Source organism: Triturus cristatus, chromosome 5_2, assembly GCF_964204655.1.
Source record: "Triturus cristatus chromosome 5_2, aTriCri1.1, whole genome shotgun sequence".
Taxonomy (NCBI): Eukaryota; Metazoa; Chordata; class Amphibia; order Caudata; family Salamandridae; genus Triturus; species Triturus cristatus.
Window position 1 is genome coordinate 223,912,581 of NC_140588.1, and position 20,173 is coordinate 223,932,753.

At 43.8% G+C, this 20,173-nt stretch overlaps 1 protein-coding gene across 12 annotated transcripts in view; it reads right to left on the reverse strand.

Moving 5' to 3' along the window:
* Window positions 1–20,173, reverse strand: part of PTPRM (protein tyrosine phosphatase receptor type M) — a 1,478,792-nt gene that overhangs the window by 1,002,961 nt on the left and 455,658 nt on the right. For all 12 annotated transcript variants that reach the window (XM_085607017.1, XM_085607015.1, XM_085607014.1 and 9 more), the window contains exon 4: window positions 11,157–11,235. In XM_085607017.1, the coding sequence (XP_085463143.1) occupies window positions 11,157–11,235 (79 nt within the window). The remainder of the gene's footprint in view (window positions 1–11,156; window positions 11,236–20,173) is intronic.

A 20,173-nucleotide genomic window follows, 5' to 3' on the forward strand; every position in this document is an offset into this window, starting at 1 on the left:
CTAAACCTGGACCTCGAGCTGTTTCTTGGTTTTCTAATGCTGTCCAATCTATCTTTTGGTCTCCCACCTCCCAATCCTTTTCCTTGAGTTTTTCGTAAATGCCCGCAGGCATTAATACCTTTAATATTTTCATAATGTCGGGATAGGTATACTCTCCCATGAGCAACATGTCTTTAATTTCACGGTGGAAACCCGCTGGGTCTTTGTCATGACTGGGTACCACTTTCTTCATTTCTAATAGTTCCATTTTAGATATGGGTGTGTATACAAACACACGTTTAAACTGATTGTCATCACCTTTTATCGGGTGTACTTCGCGTAAGGGATTCTGTCTATCCATATAATACGTCGTTCTTTCCTTGATGGGCAGTGAGACATGTTCGGGGCATACAAAAAGAATGTACTGCTTTCTGGATTCTAGTATTTCTCTAATTAACTCAGTACCTGAACCTCTCCATTTATTCGTGAGTAATTCAGTCAATATATCAGGTAAGGGACCAGGATCGGAGTGTTGGCTTTTATATAATATAAGGAGTTGTTGAATCATGTAGATACCAGCTAAACGCTGTTCATCTGGGGTGAGGTTCAAAAACGTGTGCGCTAGTGTATCATCACTATATTTTCCGGGACTGTCAACCCAGTGAACGGCTGACCTGGCTAATTCTTGTTCGTCCATAGAATCGAGTATATGATAACCCCTTCGTTCTCGGAGTAATTTGTCAGCGGCTTGGAACGAATGTTCGGGGGACCTTATATTTATTATAGGGGTTTGGAAATTTCTGTTATTATCTGGACGTATCGGACGTATCGGATCAGTAAAGCATCTAGTATTATTACAAGATCTTCCTCTACCTACATAGGCCATGGTTTCTAACTGTCCTGTGGGCAGTTCTAATTCTTCCTCCTCCTCGTTTTGTTCAGGCTGGTCTACCGCTAATCTTTCTTCGTGTATTCGTTCTACTTCTTTGCGGATCTTTCGGCACATAGCTACTATACTTAGTAGTTTATCATGTCTCCCCTCTGATATATTCCGACTCCATGTGGTAAGAATTCGCATTTCTTCCGGATTTACCCCTGGTCGATCTTGATTTCTGATCACACAATTTATGAGGAAACGTAACAGTTCCCCCTGTATCTCCACTTTCTGGTACTCCATGGCTCTATTAATACTTTCAGAATCTCGCCCTGACTGGACAAAGTGATATATATTTTCTAAATGTGTAGTCATTCCTGGTAGCCTCCCTAAATATATTGCAGCTCATCGGATACGTAATGATGCCAGCAGCATTTCGTCCTCTTTGCCGGGCACAGGGTCATATCTACAATCTACTAGAAGTTCCTTAAGCATGTCGGGAGTTACTAGTTTGGGCGTACGTTGGTGGGCTAATTCTTGAAAGGAAAGTTTATTTACTCTGGGTGGCGTGGAAAAAATGTTTGTTGTACCTCCTGTAGCACCGCCTGGGGTGCTGGATGTGAAAGGATTCGTTGAACGTGATATAGCAACCATAGGTGTGGGTACAGCTGTAGAAACAGATGTGCTTGCCGGAACTTGTGTCGGAGTTTGTTGTTGCGGAGGTACAGACGGAGGGTCTTGGCGTTGAACCCCCTCGGCAGGCGGTCTATGTGGTGCAGTATTAGCATACTCGGGAGCTGCGTCGTCTAAATAAGAGGAAAGGAAAACATCTTCTGCGGTTCTGGGATGCCCTTTGGGATGTGCTTTTATCGGAAACAATGGAGGTGGCAAGTCTTTTGGTATCTCCGGAGTAGCCTTAGGTAACCCTTCGGCCAGAAGAGGATACATACCATTCATAAGGGCATTTCTTTGTCTGTCTACTTGTTCTGATTTTACTCGGGTACCTTCTTCAATTAATAGATTTTCTCGGACTTTATTTGAATTCTCCTTACTTTTCTCTTCCTGTCTGAGTGCCTTTTCTGTACGTCTATATGATTCTTTACGCCATAATTCAATGGCATCTTTCTGTGATTGTCTAGCTTTCTTTTTCCATAATTCTTCCTCTACTTTCATGATGCAATCTGCATCCCAGGTCCCAGCTGCGGGCCACCTCTGACTTTCTGGTAATTCCTTGGTGTAGTCTACCCATAAATCAAGAAATAATATGGCGTCTAGGCCATGTTTATGATACATGAAGTACCCTGGAGTGTCCCTAGGAGGAATGGGAACAGCTTCTTCGAGTACCCCTTTTCTAGTTTTGATCTGTCTTAATTTCGAAAAGAGCGGCATATTGAGAACTGATCTGATACCTAATTTTGAACACGTTTAATACAACAAAACACAATAATGAACAGTCATTCACACCACAATATGCAGAACGTATTTAAAACATTTAACATTTAACATTTAATGAACAACAATGATGGCCATTTAGGGAACTAGTCACTAAGCATAATACTCGGCACTAACTAGGTAATTCTGAATTATATACTAGACATACTAGATATACTGCTAAACAGTACAGATACACTGCTGAAACAGTGCAGACCGGATTTGTGTACCCAAACCCGTCTTGACCGGCACAACCTATGTGCACGTCAGAACGCCTCCCCGACAATGGTACTCACCGGGTAGCTCGGAACGGAAGGCCTCGGAACTGAACTGAACTGGACTTGGACCGGATTGGACTCGACTCGAAACTTCGGAACTTCGGAACCTGGTGGGCCTCTGTATACCTCGGATCTTGCTCTCTCAGCTAGGCTCTGGTCGGGATACTTCGCACTTCTCACCGCCTCGTCTGGGTGTTGATCGCAGCCTCAGTTACCCCCGCTCGGCAGGAGGGAGATACAGGAAATCCTGTGGGTACGCGTTGTTGTCCGTCCAGCTGTGACAGGAGACCGGGCCTGCAACGCACCTCCGGCGCGTGAGATGAGAAAGTGTCCCTGTTCGGGCGCCATATATGTGGTAAATAATTTAATTACCGGTACTTAATTTGATGCGGAAAATTAATAAGAATAGCTCAGTAAAATAAGAGGCAGAATCCGTGGTATTAGAGGTTCGGAACGGGCTTTATTCCAATAACAATTCGAATTGTGGACTCCATATTCCATCACCACGAAGGTTCAGGAAGTGAAGGACTCTACTTTATTGACAGGTAATCATTTTTATAGAAGAGGCATTACAGTGAAACAGATGCAGGAGGCGTAACAGTTGATAACAGAGATAAAGACATACATGCGTAACTAAAATGGGTGTAACTAGGCGTAACTAAAGAACGTCATTAGGTATGATGTCACAAATGGGTGGTTCCATGAAAGAATTTCGCAATGTCAGCAAAAATACTTGGCAGAGATGCGCGCGCAGCAGCATGACGTGTGATTTGACGTGCAACTAGGGGGTGAAGGGGACTTGACATTTAGCTCTACATGTGGAGACAAAAGTCTGGGGGGTCAAGTCAACCTAATCCCAAATCATATCTAACATCCTATGTTTAAAGAACTGTGTTATCCAAAAAGAGAGGTCTCTTAGGATAGAATCTTATTCTATACTGACTATACTGACTGTTAGTGCGTGTACAAGCGTCTAAGTGTCTACACTAGATGCGAGGGGGTAGGAATATTCCATGGTAACAGGGCTATGAATTACTTGCATAAAGACAGAGAAGCCTGGCCCCTTTGCACGGTAGCTGGAGGAATGTTTACCTAAACTGCTAGACAGGAATGCATCGGATGAGGAGCGGAGCAGAGCAGATAATCTTGAAGGTGAAATACAGTTTTTGGCAGGCAGACAGGCCGAGTCAGGCACCGTTAGCCGCGCAGGGAGTAGGACAAAGTTCATGGATACAGATGCGAGCTCAGACTGGAGCTTTCAGAGGCAGAAGGCAGGAAAAGGCTTAATGGCAGAATCAGGGCCTACTCGCCTGGACTGTAAAATGGGATAAATGAACCATATAAAGCCGGTGGCCTTTCATACTTAGGAATAGAATATCCGGCCCATTCATGGCGGATCTGAAAGAGGACATGTTGACGGTGGACGCACATGTGTTTGCGTCTTCATAACTGGAACTGGAGGGAACATACATGTACTTGTGACTTATACATGAAACCGTTGGGGTCCAAGATAGGGGACATAACTGATCATAAAAATCCATATTTCCACAAAACTGTCAAACTCAGTCTAATTCCGTTCAGCCGTTTTAGCTGTAGCACTTTCTAATTTTCCCAATGGAAATTACAAGGGGAAAAAGCGTTTGGGAAGACCCCTTTTTAGGTCTCGCCTGACCCAGCGCATGTGCTGGTCTGGCAAGACTTATTGAGAGGGCTCCAAAAAGTGCTACCAGGCCAGCCTGGAGCTACAGTGCATGTGCGCGCGCCGCGCTTTAACGCGATTACTTTCACTTTAGCGGTCGCATGGCCTCTTTGATGTTTGATTGTGATCGCGAGCACTTTTACTTTCGCGGCCGCACGGCCGCTTTGCATAGCCAATAGGTCTCGCTTTTCGGACCTTATAAGTATTTAGTTATGCAGCACAATATCCTTGGTGCAACCACATCAACTGTTGCGTGGCTAAACACTTATAAGGTCCCAAAGGCGAGACCTATTGGCTATGCCAATGCTTGTTCTTGGCTCCTGCTTGATGATCACCCTAAAACTTTCCAAGAAGATGAGTTGCATAAACTTTGTATTTGGAAAGTCCCATGAAGATTCGTCAAACGGCGCCAAATTTATCAGCAAAACAAAAAACACTTTCTTTAAGGAACTCTGATTTACGCATAACTACGCAGTAGGTACTGCTACTTTGCAATATATATGTACTTTACTCTCTACAGCACAACCAATGGGATACCAATGCTTGTTTCTGCAACCAGCCCCTCTTGGTATTAGTGGATAACAAGTCACAATTTTCGGCCTGCAATGTCGGCAGGTCACTGCCTTTGCCACGGGCATCAGTAACTGTGCTTTTACATTTTAATACCTGGCATATATCACTCGTTTTGACCTAGTTAGGATCCAGTACCATGGTATGGTGCTGAGGAACGCATGCATAAAATGCTTTTCATTTTGTGTCCCTGTAGCACCAAATCATTTTTTTTATTCAGTGCTCAGAGTTCAGCAGACCATCAAGATGGCTGAACTTTTGTGATGCAGGCGATAACGCTATTCAGATATCTGCCTATTTTTGTAGATGTGGAATGAAGAAACCAGCCCAATTTAAGCTAGTACTGCGGTAGCTCTTGTGATTTAAAAAGACATCAACGCAAATATGGAATTCCACGCAAAGAAGCATTGCTCCTGCAGAAGAGGGTATTTGTAAAACAAGAGATCACGAACCAATTTGGAAGATTAAATGCCTTTCATGAAACTGCTTTGAAAACGCATTGAAACAATGAAATAATGCAATCTTGGCAAAGCGGTGTAATAAAAGATCAGGGCAGCAATACTGCTCAAAAAGCTTTTTTATTTATAGAGGAATAATGCCATCCTCATTTCCCAGTCCACTGTAAGTGTTTGAAATGTTAGGATAATCTCCGCGTTATGGAGCATTGCAAAATTCTAATCGTGATTTAATCTCTAATAAATTAGAAAAAGAAATATGAAAGAAGTATTAAAGGTCACTTTAGTAGATTTTCAGGATTGATCATGATATTTAAAGGCATTCCAATTTAACAGAAGTGTAGCATTTCGTTATCAGAACTTTGGAACGACTACAAGGAGAAAGGTCTCCACCGGAAAGAAAGTGGCATTTTAATATGCAGCATCAGCAGTTACTCTCAGCAGCAAACAGGAGCCGTGAGCTGTAGGGCAAGCATGCTTTTGAAAAAAAGTTTGCTCAATACTTCCTGCTGAAAATCTAGCCAGTAATACTGTTCACCCTAATGCAATGAGAGCAGGACTCAATTTGTACGTTAGGATTGCGTCTGTGACAGTGCTTAATTTGAGCCGGTGGTTTCCAGTGCTCAGCACCAGCACTTGATCATCTACACTGGTTCTTTTCATGAGCACCAATTAAGTACACATTAATTCATGGTATGCACGGGGTGATTACGTGATTTGTCCAGAATCACAGCATGTTGAGCCGAAGCAGAGACTCGAACCTGGTTCCCCAGCGCCGAAGTCAGCAGCTCTAGTCCTTACACCACATCCTCTCCCCACTTTCATGGTTAACAGTTGGTTCTGTTTTAGGCGGCGTTAACAGGAAGAAATGGGCTGGTGCAAGCTGCCTCCTGAGGGGAGCCCCGGCACTTATTTTTTGACAAATTAACCACTGGTCTGTGATGATACTGCAGAGGAGCTGGTCAGTTACAGACAGCCTTGCAAAAGCGGTGCCTGCTACTTCTACCATCAGGCCTACCTTTCTGCACTACTTCTGGCATCAAAATCTAGTGGCAGAACCTGCGCTGCAGTGGCCAATTCGTCACTGAGGATTGTGGAATGGCTGCCTGTCGCTTTAGACCTACACTGTGTAGCAATGGTGAGCAGCAAATGTTTTCTTTTGGGGGGTGGAATGGAATAAGGTCCAGACAATTTTACATCTTTATTTAAAAAAAAGTGTCTTTCAAGTATTTAACTTACAAAGATGCACCAGTGTAGGAAAAAATATTTCTTTAGCAGCACAGTAAGCTGTTTTTAAGCACACGTATTTCCGACAATGTATCCCTCACAGGAATGCCTGACTGAACTTTCCGCACATTACACTACTTATAGTAGCAGGTTTAGTTGTGTTGCACAAGTGTTGCACGGTCTGCAGGGCAGTTAGTTTTGTGTGGGATGATGCTTGTACAATTGTTGGATGTGCGTCTACATGTTGGCTGCGTCATGCAGTTGCATGTGTTTCAAGTACACATACTCAGAATTTTCTCTAGGCATGGACGGGCATTAGTATGCGGCTAGGGTCTCTTCCACACTCTTGAGGTTCTTTGGAAGAGGGCATGCCCCAGCTCAGTGGCTTTTTTCTGAAGTGGATATCTGTGAGCTGGCCTTGTGGGTGATAGTCAACCTTAATTGTTTGCACAGCAGTTTCCTGGAACCACATAGAGGTTGTGACAAAGTCCTCATGATGTAGATAGCAGACAACACCGACAAAAGTTCTCGCAAGGAGGCAGAGGCCCTCAAGCAATAAATCCCCAGTCTCAGCAGCACTGTCAGTCATCCTCATAGCAGCAAACAGATAGTGAGTTATTGGTTCTTAGGGCCAGATGTACAAAGCCTTTTTGTGTTCGCAAAAGGGACGATTCGCGTGGAAAAAGGCTTTTCAAAATGTACAAATCCCTATTTGCTATTCAGTAACCTATTACTGAATTGCAAATTGGGTTTGTGATGCAGTATTAGGAAGGGGCGTGTTTAAGGCATCCCTTCCTAATACCGAATTGCAGTGGTATGTAAGAATGTTTTGCAACAGAAATGTGGTCACAGAACATTCATATTTTACCACCTACTTCAAGTAGGTAGTAACCCATTTGCAAATAGGAAGGTGTGCCTTCCCCTTTGTGAATGTTTGTACAATACTTTTTACGATCAGGCAGTAGACCACTGCCTACTCTTCACAAATAAAAATGAAACTTTCGTTTTTAATTTTGAAACTCCTCCCATTTTCTTTTAAGGAAAACTGGCTGCATTAAAAAGAAAATGCTTTATTGTAAAGCAATCACAGACATGGGGATCTGCTGACCCCTGCAGGCCACCATCCCTATGATTTTTGCGATTCACAGAGGGTCACAAACCTCATTAATAGTCATGAGGTAGGTCTATTTGTGACTGATTGGAAATCGCAAAATGTATAATACACACATTTGTATATGGGTGTTTGCGATTATCAAATAGCGAATCACAAAAATTCGCTATTTAGTAATCGCAAACTATTACCTACACACATCTGGCCCTAAATGCTGTACGGCAGGTTCACAGAACACCAGACAGTCTACTACATTCTCTCCTCCTTCTTGTAGCAACATAAGCTTTCTCTGCAGTCCTCAGAGTCTCTCCTGACTCATGGAGGAGGACAGCCAGTCTTCTTCGTCTTATGAAATCCTTCTCTTGGTGAACTCAGAGTTGCACAGATTTTATTGGCTCACAGGTTTGCTTAGATCCTTAGAGATCAGCTTTTTGGTGGCCTAACCAAAACAGAGTAACTGCAGCCACTGTAAGTTAGCTGTAATCCAAATGGGTTAAAAAATAATCTTAAACAAACCTGAGTTTGGCCCCTTAGGATCCAACATCCTATAATGTTCTCAAAGTTATGGACCCATGGGCATGTCAATTTTGTTTTTTTAAATTACAGAATATCCCTATGAATAAGGACGGGGCTACTTAGGTACACTCATGGAGGATTCGGTACCTGCACCCTACATTGACAGCTGTTGAGGAGTCTGGGTGGGAACAGGGGGCGCAGAGGGAGGTCGCTGCGGGCCCCCTTTTTCTTTTTCATGAGCACAATAATAGGGTTTTCCCGTTTGTCCGGTGTTGGGATGCCTCAGTTTCTGGGGCCCGACTGGCAGAGGTTGATGAGGGGTTGCTGCAGGCACACTGACTGGGGGGGTGGTGGGGTGGTGGAAGAGAGGGTGGTGGGTGGGGAATATAAGGCGGGGACCTAGCGGAGTGGACTTCTCCTACTGTGTATTTTGATGGTTGGATCATATTATGATGTTATTGTGTGTAGTGCTAGTCCTCGGGATTCTGGTGGTGGAAAACTCAATAAAAAACTTTAAAAAAAAAAAAAAAATCCCTATGAATAGTTCATTAAATTCACACAGTCCTTTAGCCAACCAGGCACTTGTTGCTGATTCTCAGTCCTCTTCTGAAAGAGACAGTGGACCACAAGAGGCTGGGATGGACATTCAGTACAGCTACTTTGTTTAGTATTCGCAGTGAGCCCTGCTCTTGGCCATAGTCTTTGAGCTGAAACTTCGGTCAAAGCCGCGGGTGGAACTGATGGACAGACTCATGTATGTACTAGTGAGATAAATACAAATGATCTCTCCCTTTTCAATTGAGTGTTCTGTGAATCAGTACTAGAAACACAACAACCTGAAAATGAAAGTTGGACACAGAAAGGCGGAGAGCACATGCTCTGCCAGGCCACTGCCGACACGCACTATGTGTACTTTGGATCTAGGTAAACAGAAAGGTTTTGGGGGGCATTTTTTATGTGGCTCGTTGACAACGCTAAAAGCTTGTCAAACACCGGCTCCCTAACAGTGAAGCAGTGCAGATAATACTAATAAACTCCATTAAGCTAACCACACCACCCTTCCTCAATATGATCTCTGTGAACCACCACAACACACACCCCACCCATTCCTTGTCTGTGTACCTGAAACCGCCTAGTATCCTCCTTCGTTTGCCTGCTCCGTCTAGCTCCTTTTTGCAGTGTTCTCCCACCACTCCATCAAACCCACCCCCTAAATTCCCACACTGCTCTGTTCACCATCTGCCCCACTCCTGTCCGTGGTGAGCCGCCTCCAGACCCTGCATTCTGTCCCACGTGCCAACTCATGGTCCCTTCAATCCCCGCCCTTACCATGGAGCCCCTCCCCATTTCCAGCAAAGCTGTCAATTTTTATCTCCAACTCATTTTATGACTGCAGAATATACAGAGAAAATTACAATTATTTCATAATCATTTTGATAATTTGATGGGAGGAGACGGTGTGCAAACAGATGGGCAACTCAAGGGCCTCAGAGGATGCACTCTCTGTTCACTGGTAACAGCGGTGGTAGGTGCTCCATTTGTTATTGTTGTACATAGACTGCTGTTTTATTTGCTGGTGGCTCGCTCTTTGCTTAACTCTGCGTGAAAGTGTTGAATTATATTTTCTATTCACATTTTGAAATAAATGTAAGGATTAGAGATTTAATCATTTAAAGCCTGTCTTTGATTAATGCAAATGTTCCAAAAGAAGACCATGGTGAGGACAGGCACATTAGCTCATGCTCTATGCGCCTCCCGCCTGCATAGGATGTTTTGGTCTTTGGTTAGCTTACAAAATGAGAGGGCATGAAAACCTCTAGACCTACATGAAGCCCAGTAGATGAGGGCCGTTTACCCCAGAGCCTGACAAGGGGTTAATGAGGTTCTTTGTTGTTTTCTGAAGTGTCTCTAAAGAGTGTGCTTGAAGTAGAAGTGCGGATCTGTAAACAATCCTCTTTGGAGACACCCTCTCAAATCATAATTCTGGCATCTGATCATAAGTGGCAATGAAAGCAGTTCTCCCTTTCTGGTCAGGCTCAGAATCCATGGACATAGAACTTTCTAGAGCAAGAAGTGCAGTACTTACAATGATGTAACCTTCTATTTAGAACTGAGAAAAATCCCACACGTTGTGCAGACTATACCAACTCTTCATTTTGGCATACCCTCACTTACTCTAGTCTTCTAGACAGGATCTCAGGGGGCTCTCTCAGCCTTTAAGCTTCCACGCACTTTCCTGGATAGCTTCATCTTCGTCACTGTCTTCTCCTTTGCTACATTTTTGGAGAGCATATGGCCAATTCAGCAGAAAATTTACTCTCTTGCCCCTTTTTCACCCTCTGCCAATAAATATCCCCCCTCCCTTTATGTATCATGGTTTTACTGATTTTAGACCTTTTTTTAATTATAATGTAAACTGAAGCACTTGCACTTTATTCAGCTAGGTTGTCTATGCAACAGGGAAGGATATGTAACCCCAGTTGTATTCCTGTATCTATACCATCTTGTTCCACATTCATACACCCCTATGTTCTATGGGTTAAATGTAGTATGCACGCATCTAGCAATGCATTTTATTGGGGTATATACTTTTTAAAGTTTGTTATTCACAGCATGACATGTATAAAAAGTACTTTTAGGTATGAGAAAACTCAACAGGTTTTTGTCTATGGTCAAATGTGTGTAGGTCAGTTCTGCGTCCCTAGGCCAAGAGTGGATACTTCCACGAATATTTTATGACTGGTATCTGTATATTTTCCAGCTTACATTGCATTGTGCTTCCTTTTATAATCATTTTAATTGTATTGCCTTTATGGCCATTGGCCGAAATAAAGAGAAGAAATAAAGATAGACCTGCCGTTCATTTTGTAGCATATGTCAGGATGTATGCAAATAATCTTGTAATCTATTGCTTATTATTCCGTGGTAAAGCAATCTAACGCAAATATTGAGTGGAAGAAATAAAAAATGAGAGCGAACATACGGGTAATTAATTTTTTTTAAAAAAATCACTTACAGCATGGGTGTCCATGAACTTCGACTTCGTCAATTGCAATGTACCCTTGCTGCCCCGACGTCACAACTTCAAAATAGACCTAAATCAAAAAAAAAAAACACATTATTTGGGCTGTGAAACAGTCATAAATTGTACACGGTAAACAAACACAAACAGAAGAGATGTCAAAGCACTGTGTTAGAAGGAGCCCTGCCCCCCCCCCGTCCCCCCCTCGTCGTGGATTTTTAAACTTTCTGCTTAATGTCTCGTAATAAATTCATGCTTCACTTTCATGCCTTTGTTTCAATACGAATCTACTTTTTTTCGCCTGTTACAAAGAATGCATCAAAATGGTACAGACAGCTTCTCCTGTAGGTAGACGACATGTTCTGAAATATTTTATTTGCGACGAAATTACCTTATATTTACAGACCAAGTTACATAAATATTAAATTCATGTCCTCATCAACCCATCTAACTTCTGTGAAAACAATTGCCACTACCGCGAATTTTGAGAAAGAAGTGTTGTCTGTAAAAATAATATTGAAAAAGGGTAATCAAACATACTAAGCACACACAGGAATTTGAAAATACAGTTCAATCTGTGCTGTGCCAAGCACACGGCCAGCGAGGGAGGTTATGTGCACAAGAACGGGTTAGCAACACAGCCTTCTCATGCAAAGCCATCTTATGGAAGTAGCAAGTACAGTGCTTTTAATGTAAGGTTTTGGGAGACTTTGAACACGATTTCTTATTGTTGACAGCAACAGAGAGCCCGCAGATGGAACAGAACAACATAGTATTTCACTATCAGGACATGTAAAACACACCAGTACATGTCCTACCTTTCACATACACAGCACCCTGCCCCTGTGGGGACTTTGGGCTACCGGAGGGGTGCCTTACATGTAAGAAAAGGGAAGGTTTGGGCCTGGCAAAGGGATGCACTTGCCAGGTCAACATGGCAGTAAATACTGCAGGCAGACACTGCAGAAGAAGGTCTGAGACACCTTTGAAAGGCTGCCTGTGTGGGTGGCACAATCAGTGCTGCAGGCCCACTAGCAGCATTTTTATTTACAGGCCCTGGGCACACACAGTGCACTGTACTAGGGACTTAGTAGTACATTAAATAAGCCAATCATGGAAACACCAGCTCATAAACACAATTTCCATGGCAAGCATATGCACTTTATCATTGAATAGCAGTGGTAAAGTGCCCAGAGTCCTAAAACCAACAACAACAAGGTGAACACCAGGAGGCCAAAAAGTAAAAAGTCTGGGGGTAAACCAGCTTAAAAAGCCAAGCCTAACACTTGCAAACAAACTTTCGGAAGCCGGCCAAAAGAGACCTCTTCAAAGCTCAAGCAGCGTTCTCGTGAGTACGACCAAACTGAAGAAAGGAAAATCTTGCACCCTCTCTTTCTCTGGTAACACTCCCAGAATATGGAACTTGCTGCAGCAGGATCTATGTGACATTCAATCATTCCAAAACTTCAAGAAGAAACTTAAACTTTCACTTCTCAGCACGTACCTAAATCACCCCCTAAGCTGCTGGACTCTAAATGAATATGAACTTCACTACCTACTACTTGGAGGAAAACTGTACCTCCACTCCCCACCCTCACTACACTCTACCATAACTACCTCAGAACTGTTTCGTTCACATATCCCACTGTTTATCCCATACTCTTTGTATACAATGTGGCAATGTACTTGTAACTATTTCATGTCACGGTATGTATTCCATATGTAACTTGTGTTACCTCTATTTCTTCAACTCTCTAAAGTGCTCTGATGCCTACGGGCCAAGATAGCGCTATACTTTTTGTATACACTGTGACTATGTATTTGAATTTATTTCTTCTGATTCTATTGATCCCATTTGTAACTCGTGCAACCTCTATTTTGCATGCGGGTAGCCTTAGGACTCCCTCGCGGCCCCCAACAATTGTATGGAGGGGTGTCCTGGATGGACACCAGGGCACCCACCTTTAATAGTATGGGCCAAGGGAGATGAGGTCCTCGGGGCCGATAACGGCTCTGGGATGGGGACTGTGTGCAGCGTGGAGTTGGCTGAATGTGGGGGGTTGGGAGCAAGGCCAAGCCAATGGCCATGCATGGCGGGGGTTTGATTTACGTAGGGTAATTAAATATTACTTTGCGGTTAAAATAAAACGTAGAAATCGACTGAAAAAAAACAAAGGTCAAATTTTTGTTTTAAAATAAAAACCTTACAAATTCATTGAAGAAACAAAAGGTTAAAACAACGCTATATATTGGTGAATTTGTCAGTGACAACCTTAACGTCTTGAACTAAAAATACAGAAAGACACCAATTCTAGTTATCGGAGCTAACTAGAATTTTGCCCCCATCATGCATTGCTTATTGTATTGTATTGTATTGTAATTGCATTTGTATAGCGCTTACTACCCCTGGAGAGGCGTCAAAGCGCTTTTTTCGGTGATTAGCACGCTACTCTGGGACCCATAGAGGATTAGCGTTGAATTAGTATAGTGAAACATGCAAGTACATTTTTAAGTGGTGGATAAGTTAGTCAGTTATTTGGTTTCGGAAGGATAGAAGAGGAAAAAAAATTTGTATTTATAAAGCGCTTGTTACCCCTGATGGGGTGTTGAAGCACGCTACTCCGGAAACCCATAAAGGATTAGTGGTGAATTAGTATGCTGAAATATGAAAGTAATTTGAGTGGTGGATATTAGTCAGTTATTTGGAGTGAGAAGGATAGAGGAGGGATAGAAGGGGAAGAAAGGATTACATTCATATAGCACCTGTTACCCCTGACGGGCGTTGAAGCGCTTTTCTGGCGAGTAGCACGCTACTATGGAACCCATAAAGGATTAGTGATTGCAAATTAGTATAGTGAAATATGAAGTAATTTGAGTGGTGGATATATTATTCAGTTATTTGGATAGAGAAGGGTAGGTGGCGGGATAGAAGAGGGAAAGAGGTTTGTATTAGCGCTTCCTACCTCTGATGGGGTTTTGAAGTGCTTTTTGGCGAGTAGCATGCTACTCTGGAACCCGTAAGGATTAGTGTTGAATTAGTATGGAGAAACATGAAATTAATTTGAGTGGTGGATATGTTAGTCAGTTATTTGGATTGATAAGGGTTGGGGAGGGGTAGAAAAGGGAAAAAAGGTTTGCATTTATTTAGCGCTTGTAACCCTGATGGGGTTTTGAAACGCTTTATTGGCCAGTAGCACGCTACTCTGGAACCCAAAAAGTACAAGTGTTGAGTTAGTATAGTGGAATATGGAATTTGAGAAGTGAACATGTTAGTATGTTATTTTAATTGAAAAGGATACTGGAGGGATAGAAGAGTGAAGGATTTTTTTTTTTGTATTTCTTTTTTTTAGGTCATAGCCGTAGGAGGAGACTTTTGGATGAGTAAAAAGTAGGGACCCTGTGTTGGATAGAGGTCCGCTTGAACCAGGCGCAGTATTTCACGAGCAGGTAAGATGTTTGGTGGGGTCAAGGAGAAGACGTAGCACAGCTCCCCTGCCTGTACCAGTTCCGTAGAGCCCCCTCTGCGAGGTAGAGTACTCCAAGTCCCCCCAGCACTTGTGGGAACTCAGACAGCCCTGTAGTGAAAGGCAGCGAAGAGTGTCCTGGAGCAAAGGATTCCCTTAAGCCAAGTCCGGCCGAGGGTTTGCTCAGGCACTCTGACACCTCCCCCAAGGAAGCTGTGGATGTATGGAACTCAGAGCGGGTCCCAACGTCAAGCCTTGAATGGCACACATAGATGAAGGTGAGATTCAGCTGCGAGGAGAGCTTCCCTTGACAGTGCTAGAGCGGAGTCAGGGCATAGAATCAGTGGGGCCAGAGACGCCACTGGTGGATCATGGAAATAGAGGGTCCTTGAAATGAGGGAGGGCCTGGGGAAAGGTACCAGGATGGTCAGCAACCAGAGCTCTGCGGGGTAAAGGGGAGCAGCGGGGTCTCTTAGGTGGGCCCAGACCAGTAACCCAGAAGAGAGGCAGGGGGAGAAACCCACTGCACGATATCGCAGCCGACTGCCCCTTACCTCTAGTGTGGAGTCGCAGTGCCCAGTTGTGTCAGGCCGGTCCGAGTTCCATGTTGGGGCTAGACCAGCAGTTAGCTCCAAGCAAGGCATCAGGCATTGTTACCCAATGACAAGTCTGGTTTCAGTGGAGGGTAGCATGCCCGACACCCCCTGTTCAGATATTGGGGGCCGCCAGAAGATGTTGTAGTGATGAGTAGACCGTTTCTGGGGGTGGCAGTGGGCACTGTTCAACGTAGGCCCCATGATTCCCACCGGTTGCAGCCTGCGATGGCAGTGCAGGCTGTGAGACAGGCGCATCTGCCTCCGGGATCCAAAGAGGCACCAGGAGATTGCGGCAAGTTGTGGGCTAGGTAGTGCCATGCCTGGGGGGCAGGCAGCCATGCCATCCACAAGCTGTAGCGTGTGTGCTCCTAAGGGCCCCCCGGGTCAATCTGCAGCACCATCGCAGGCCTCAGGTCAGGGAGACGGGCAGTAGAGCACCTCAGCCACTTCCAGGTAAACCTCCACTCCTCAATAAAGCCACCAATTTCTCCGCCGCTCCCCCGCCGGCAAGAGGCCCCAGCAGAATGAGTCGCAGCCCTGGGTGGGTAGCCCCAAAGGGACTACGTAGCGGGGAGCGGTCCCTGCGGCGACTCCAGCTGCAGCGGGTAGCAGTGTCGAAGGCCACAAGATGTCGGGCGAATCAGCATAGGACCACAGCAGCGGTTGGCAGGCCGTCACCAGGGGTTCAGGAAGCGGGCCTAGCATGGCCTATCCGAGGGTGGCTGGCGGCTTCGCTGCAAGACTCAAAATGGCAGCTCCGGCCGGGGGCCTATCTCCGATAGCAATTAACGGTTCTCTCGCTCCATGATGGGGAATGTTCGGCTCGTTACCTCAGCAGCAGGTGGCAGCATGGAACTCAGGGCAACCACGATGGCGAGTTAGCAGGCCTTGATGCTGAAGGATCAGCTTTAACAGGCTATGGAGGAGCGGAGACACAGCGAGGAATGTCGCGCTCCATCAGCAGGTTGGCCACGCCCCCCTCTAATTTGTTTTTGATAGGGGAGTCCAGCAGTGGCGATCTAGCCTTTGTACTTTTCATAACTATTTTCTGCTCTTCTGCTCCTTTTCTGCCATGGGCAAGGATATCTTAGAGTTTTAAGATCTTTGTTTTTGGTTCCAAGGTTAGGCACACTCTATTATCAAAAGTAGAGATATCTGCGATTTGTTAACAATATGTTGTTAAAATATTGAGTGTACTGTGATGTTAAACAGAAGCAAAATGTCATTGCTGACTAATTATCCTGAGTTCTATCAGTATTTGGTAGGCTGGGAACCAGAGCAGTCCAAACTTACACAATTTTGATTTTCAAGAGTAGTAGTTCAACTGTTATTTCTGTTTGCAGAGCAAAAACATATAAGGAGCTAAATACTGACAGACTGGTTTGTAGGTTGTTGTTGAAAGGATCATGTTTGTATTTGGAGGAAATTAGACACTCTCATGCATCCTTAATTACTCAAAAGGGGAAGCGCCACATTACTGTAGAGGAACCCACTTGTCTTATTCATACAATTTTCCTTTCAGTAGTATTTCATAGGCTAAACAAGACCAAGAAAGCCCCAAAACCAAGGAAGTTTCTCATTCTTGTGAAGCGAGCAATTAACCACTTGCACAGATCTATTTCCTTAAACTTCCTTTAAAAATGAGCTTCATCAATGAATAAGAATCCACTTACATGACTGGATTATTATGTTTTCCTTTTTTTTTTAGGATGACTCTATAGCCCATTTGGAACCAAAAATAGCCTACGACCAAAGCTTCTATTTTCTTGAAAATGCACGAGTCGAATGAATTCCATTGAAACATCTGCTGAGTATTAGGAAAGTGTTGATAAATGGGTACTCACTCCAGGTATTCCTAGCGTGCATGCGCTGCATAGGAGAGTGACCTAATGCCACCGGCACAACTTTGGGGGCAAAAACGTGCATGCGTTGCATTGCTTGCAATGGCAACGTGTGCACGTCTAGCGATTTCCTTGCGGGAGCACGCGGCACCATATGGTGGTGCCATATGGATGCACGCTCCCGCAAGGGAATCTCGCAAGCCCCCTCCCCTGCGTGATTGCAAAAGTAAACAAGCATTGGCATAGCCAATAGGTCTCGCTTTTGGGACCTTATAAGTATGTATACTTTAGCTATAATCGCGGCACGTAAAGCGCGGGTGCCGCGATTATAGCAAAAGTAAAGAAATAGATGTTTTTTTCCATTTCTTTACTATTGTAATAATCGCGGCACCCGCGCTTTCCGTGCCGCGATTATAGCAAAAGTAAATATACTTATAAGGTCCCAAAAGCGAGACCTATTGGCTATGCCAATGCTTGTCTTCCCCGCTAAGGAGCATCTGAGTTAGGCAGTTATCTCGCCGTCACCTCCATAAATGTTTTTTTTGGGGGGGGGGACGGGGGGAACGTGCTGTCAAAGTAAGCGTTTTTTTTGTTGTTGTTTTTTTTTTAATGGTAACAATGAAAGGTTTGCCTGGCTAGACATACTATCTTCCCAGCTTTAAGGAACAAGCAGAGTTATATCAAAACAACAAGGGATTTTACCACAGTTTTTGCATTTATTTAAGAGGGCATATATTTTCCTAATTTTCGTACTATCAACCTACTTACTGTTTGTGGTGAGAACAGGTGTGAAACCCATGGGTGATCCCGGAAATGTATACATTTCTGACAACTACACAAAATTCAGAATTCAGCAAGGGGTCATTTGAATGAATCCCTCAAGGATTTCCCAAATAAATTAATTGTAAAAAAATAATAATAATGGAAACGAGTAGGAAAAAATAGTCATTTGTGACAACATTTTCATTTGTAATGTTTTTGTTACAATGGCAGATTTAAAAAAGCAATATACAATTTCTTCCAAAAGACACTTCTGGTGGTAGCGACGATATTTATAGTTTTTATTATTTCTCCAAAAACACGCAAAAGCCAGAACCGGCAACTGAGCTGAAGCTTTGAAAGATTTTTGATTGTGCATGCAACAATTCATACAGTAAAACAGAATCAATGAAACATGGGTATGAAAAAAACCTATGTATTACTAAAATGTGCACACAATACTACAATTTAAAAACAGTAATTATTTGTATACATCTGAAATTAAGGGTTACACATACTAGCATGTGATTCAGAGGGTATTTTGCAAAATATCTCCTTTCATGCACACATTTTGAAGCCAAAATTGAAAATATATCCAATTAGGAACAATAAATGTTCTACTATTCTGTATCGCCACATGACCCTGGATAAAAACAGTACCCTACTTGTGTGGCTGTGCTAAGTGCTAGAACCCAAAACATAACCTGGAAACATCACAATTCACCAAACAAGATCAATGTGCTTTTTACAATGTGGCTAGCTGATGAAATTGGACTCTAGCTCAGCTGGCACCAAGGGAAACTTACCATACCCTTAAATTAGACATCCAGGGGAGTTCAAGATTCTGTGACTTGCATGAATTCTGTGACTTTGTTTTCTCAGCAGCCCTTGCAAACGTCAGACTTTAAATAAAAACAACAATTGTCATCAGATCTCTTTGAGGGAAAGTTCAGTAATCTTTAGGGATCCACAAATTTCCTACCACCCAGCGTACCCACACTTGTCCACAAAAGGCAACTTGGACAGATAAAATGTTTCCACTCAAAACCAGCACGTTTTTTGCAACCTGGCTAGCTGTGAATTTTGGGCCTAGGATCAGTTGTCGTTTTTGAAAAATAGTCACACGAGGGAATCCAGGGTGGTGTGACTTCCATGGATTGCAACATTTTTTTTACCCAAAAGCCCTTGCAAACCTCAAACTTTGGCTAAAAAAAACACATTCTCCTCACATTTGTGCAATGTTGGCATCTGCTACACGAGGCGGGGGCAGAAAGACTGTGCTGCCCCTTTTGGGGTGGTGTTATGTCCCTAGGCCAGGGTTTGCCAAACCCGCTGGGACGACGGAAGGCTGCACGAGCAAACACTTGGAAGTCGGTAAAACGGATGACAACAAATAAGGGATAATTCAGATACGATTGGGAGAGAAAAACTATCGAAGACAGGGAACTATTTGGGGAAACCAGTACAGAATTACAACCGGTTAAAAGATAACACTAAACATACTGTCGTAACAGCCCTGAGGAAGTCACGGCCACTTGCCATGGGCGACAAAACACGTGTTGGCTAAAAAGAGGCTAAAAAAGAACTAAACAAGAACATATGTGAATGAACCTAACAAATACAAAGAAGGACAAGAATTGTTGATGTAGATTATTCATGTAATACATGTTGACATTAGTGTGTGCTGGGGAAACCAACTTTTTGTACAAACTGGGTGATTTTGATCGTCCAACTGGTGAGTGGGTGATCTCTCCACCTCAAAGCACCGCTCAAAATAAGTTCACGACAACTTTCAAGTGTACTTCTGTAGAGCGCCACAGAACCTTCTGCAAATCTCGCTAGAGTATGCCGTCCCAAACCTCAGCTTTCTTTATGGTTTCCCTAGTGTCAAATGGGCTTTCCGCCCCCTCAGGGGTGGGCGGACCGAAAGACTGTGTTGCCCCTTTTGGGATGGTGTTATGGCTCTATAACAGCATGGGCTGCTTCCACCCCTTGGTTTATTTTTGGGTAATTAAATCACTGTCATCTAGTTGGCTTTCTACCGATGGTTGCAAACTGGGTGACAGTCCCCAATCTGCCTTCTGGGTGGGGAACTGGTGGGGAGTCAGAAGGACTGTATTACCTTCTTTTTAGGGGTTGGTGCATGGCCCTTCATGCGAGTGAGCTACACCACCCTTTTTTTTTCATCTAGTGAGATTTCTACTACCAGAGGGCAGATTGGGTATATCCCCTAATATGCTGTGCAGAGATGGTAGGGGGAATGGGGGAGCAGAAATACTGCTATGCTTCCTTTTGGGGTAGGTGCCCGGCCCTTTGCACGGTGGCCTGACCCATGTTTTATTTTGTTTCTT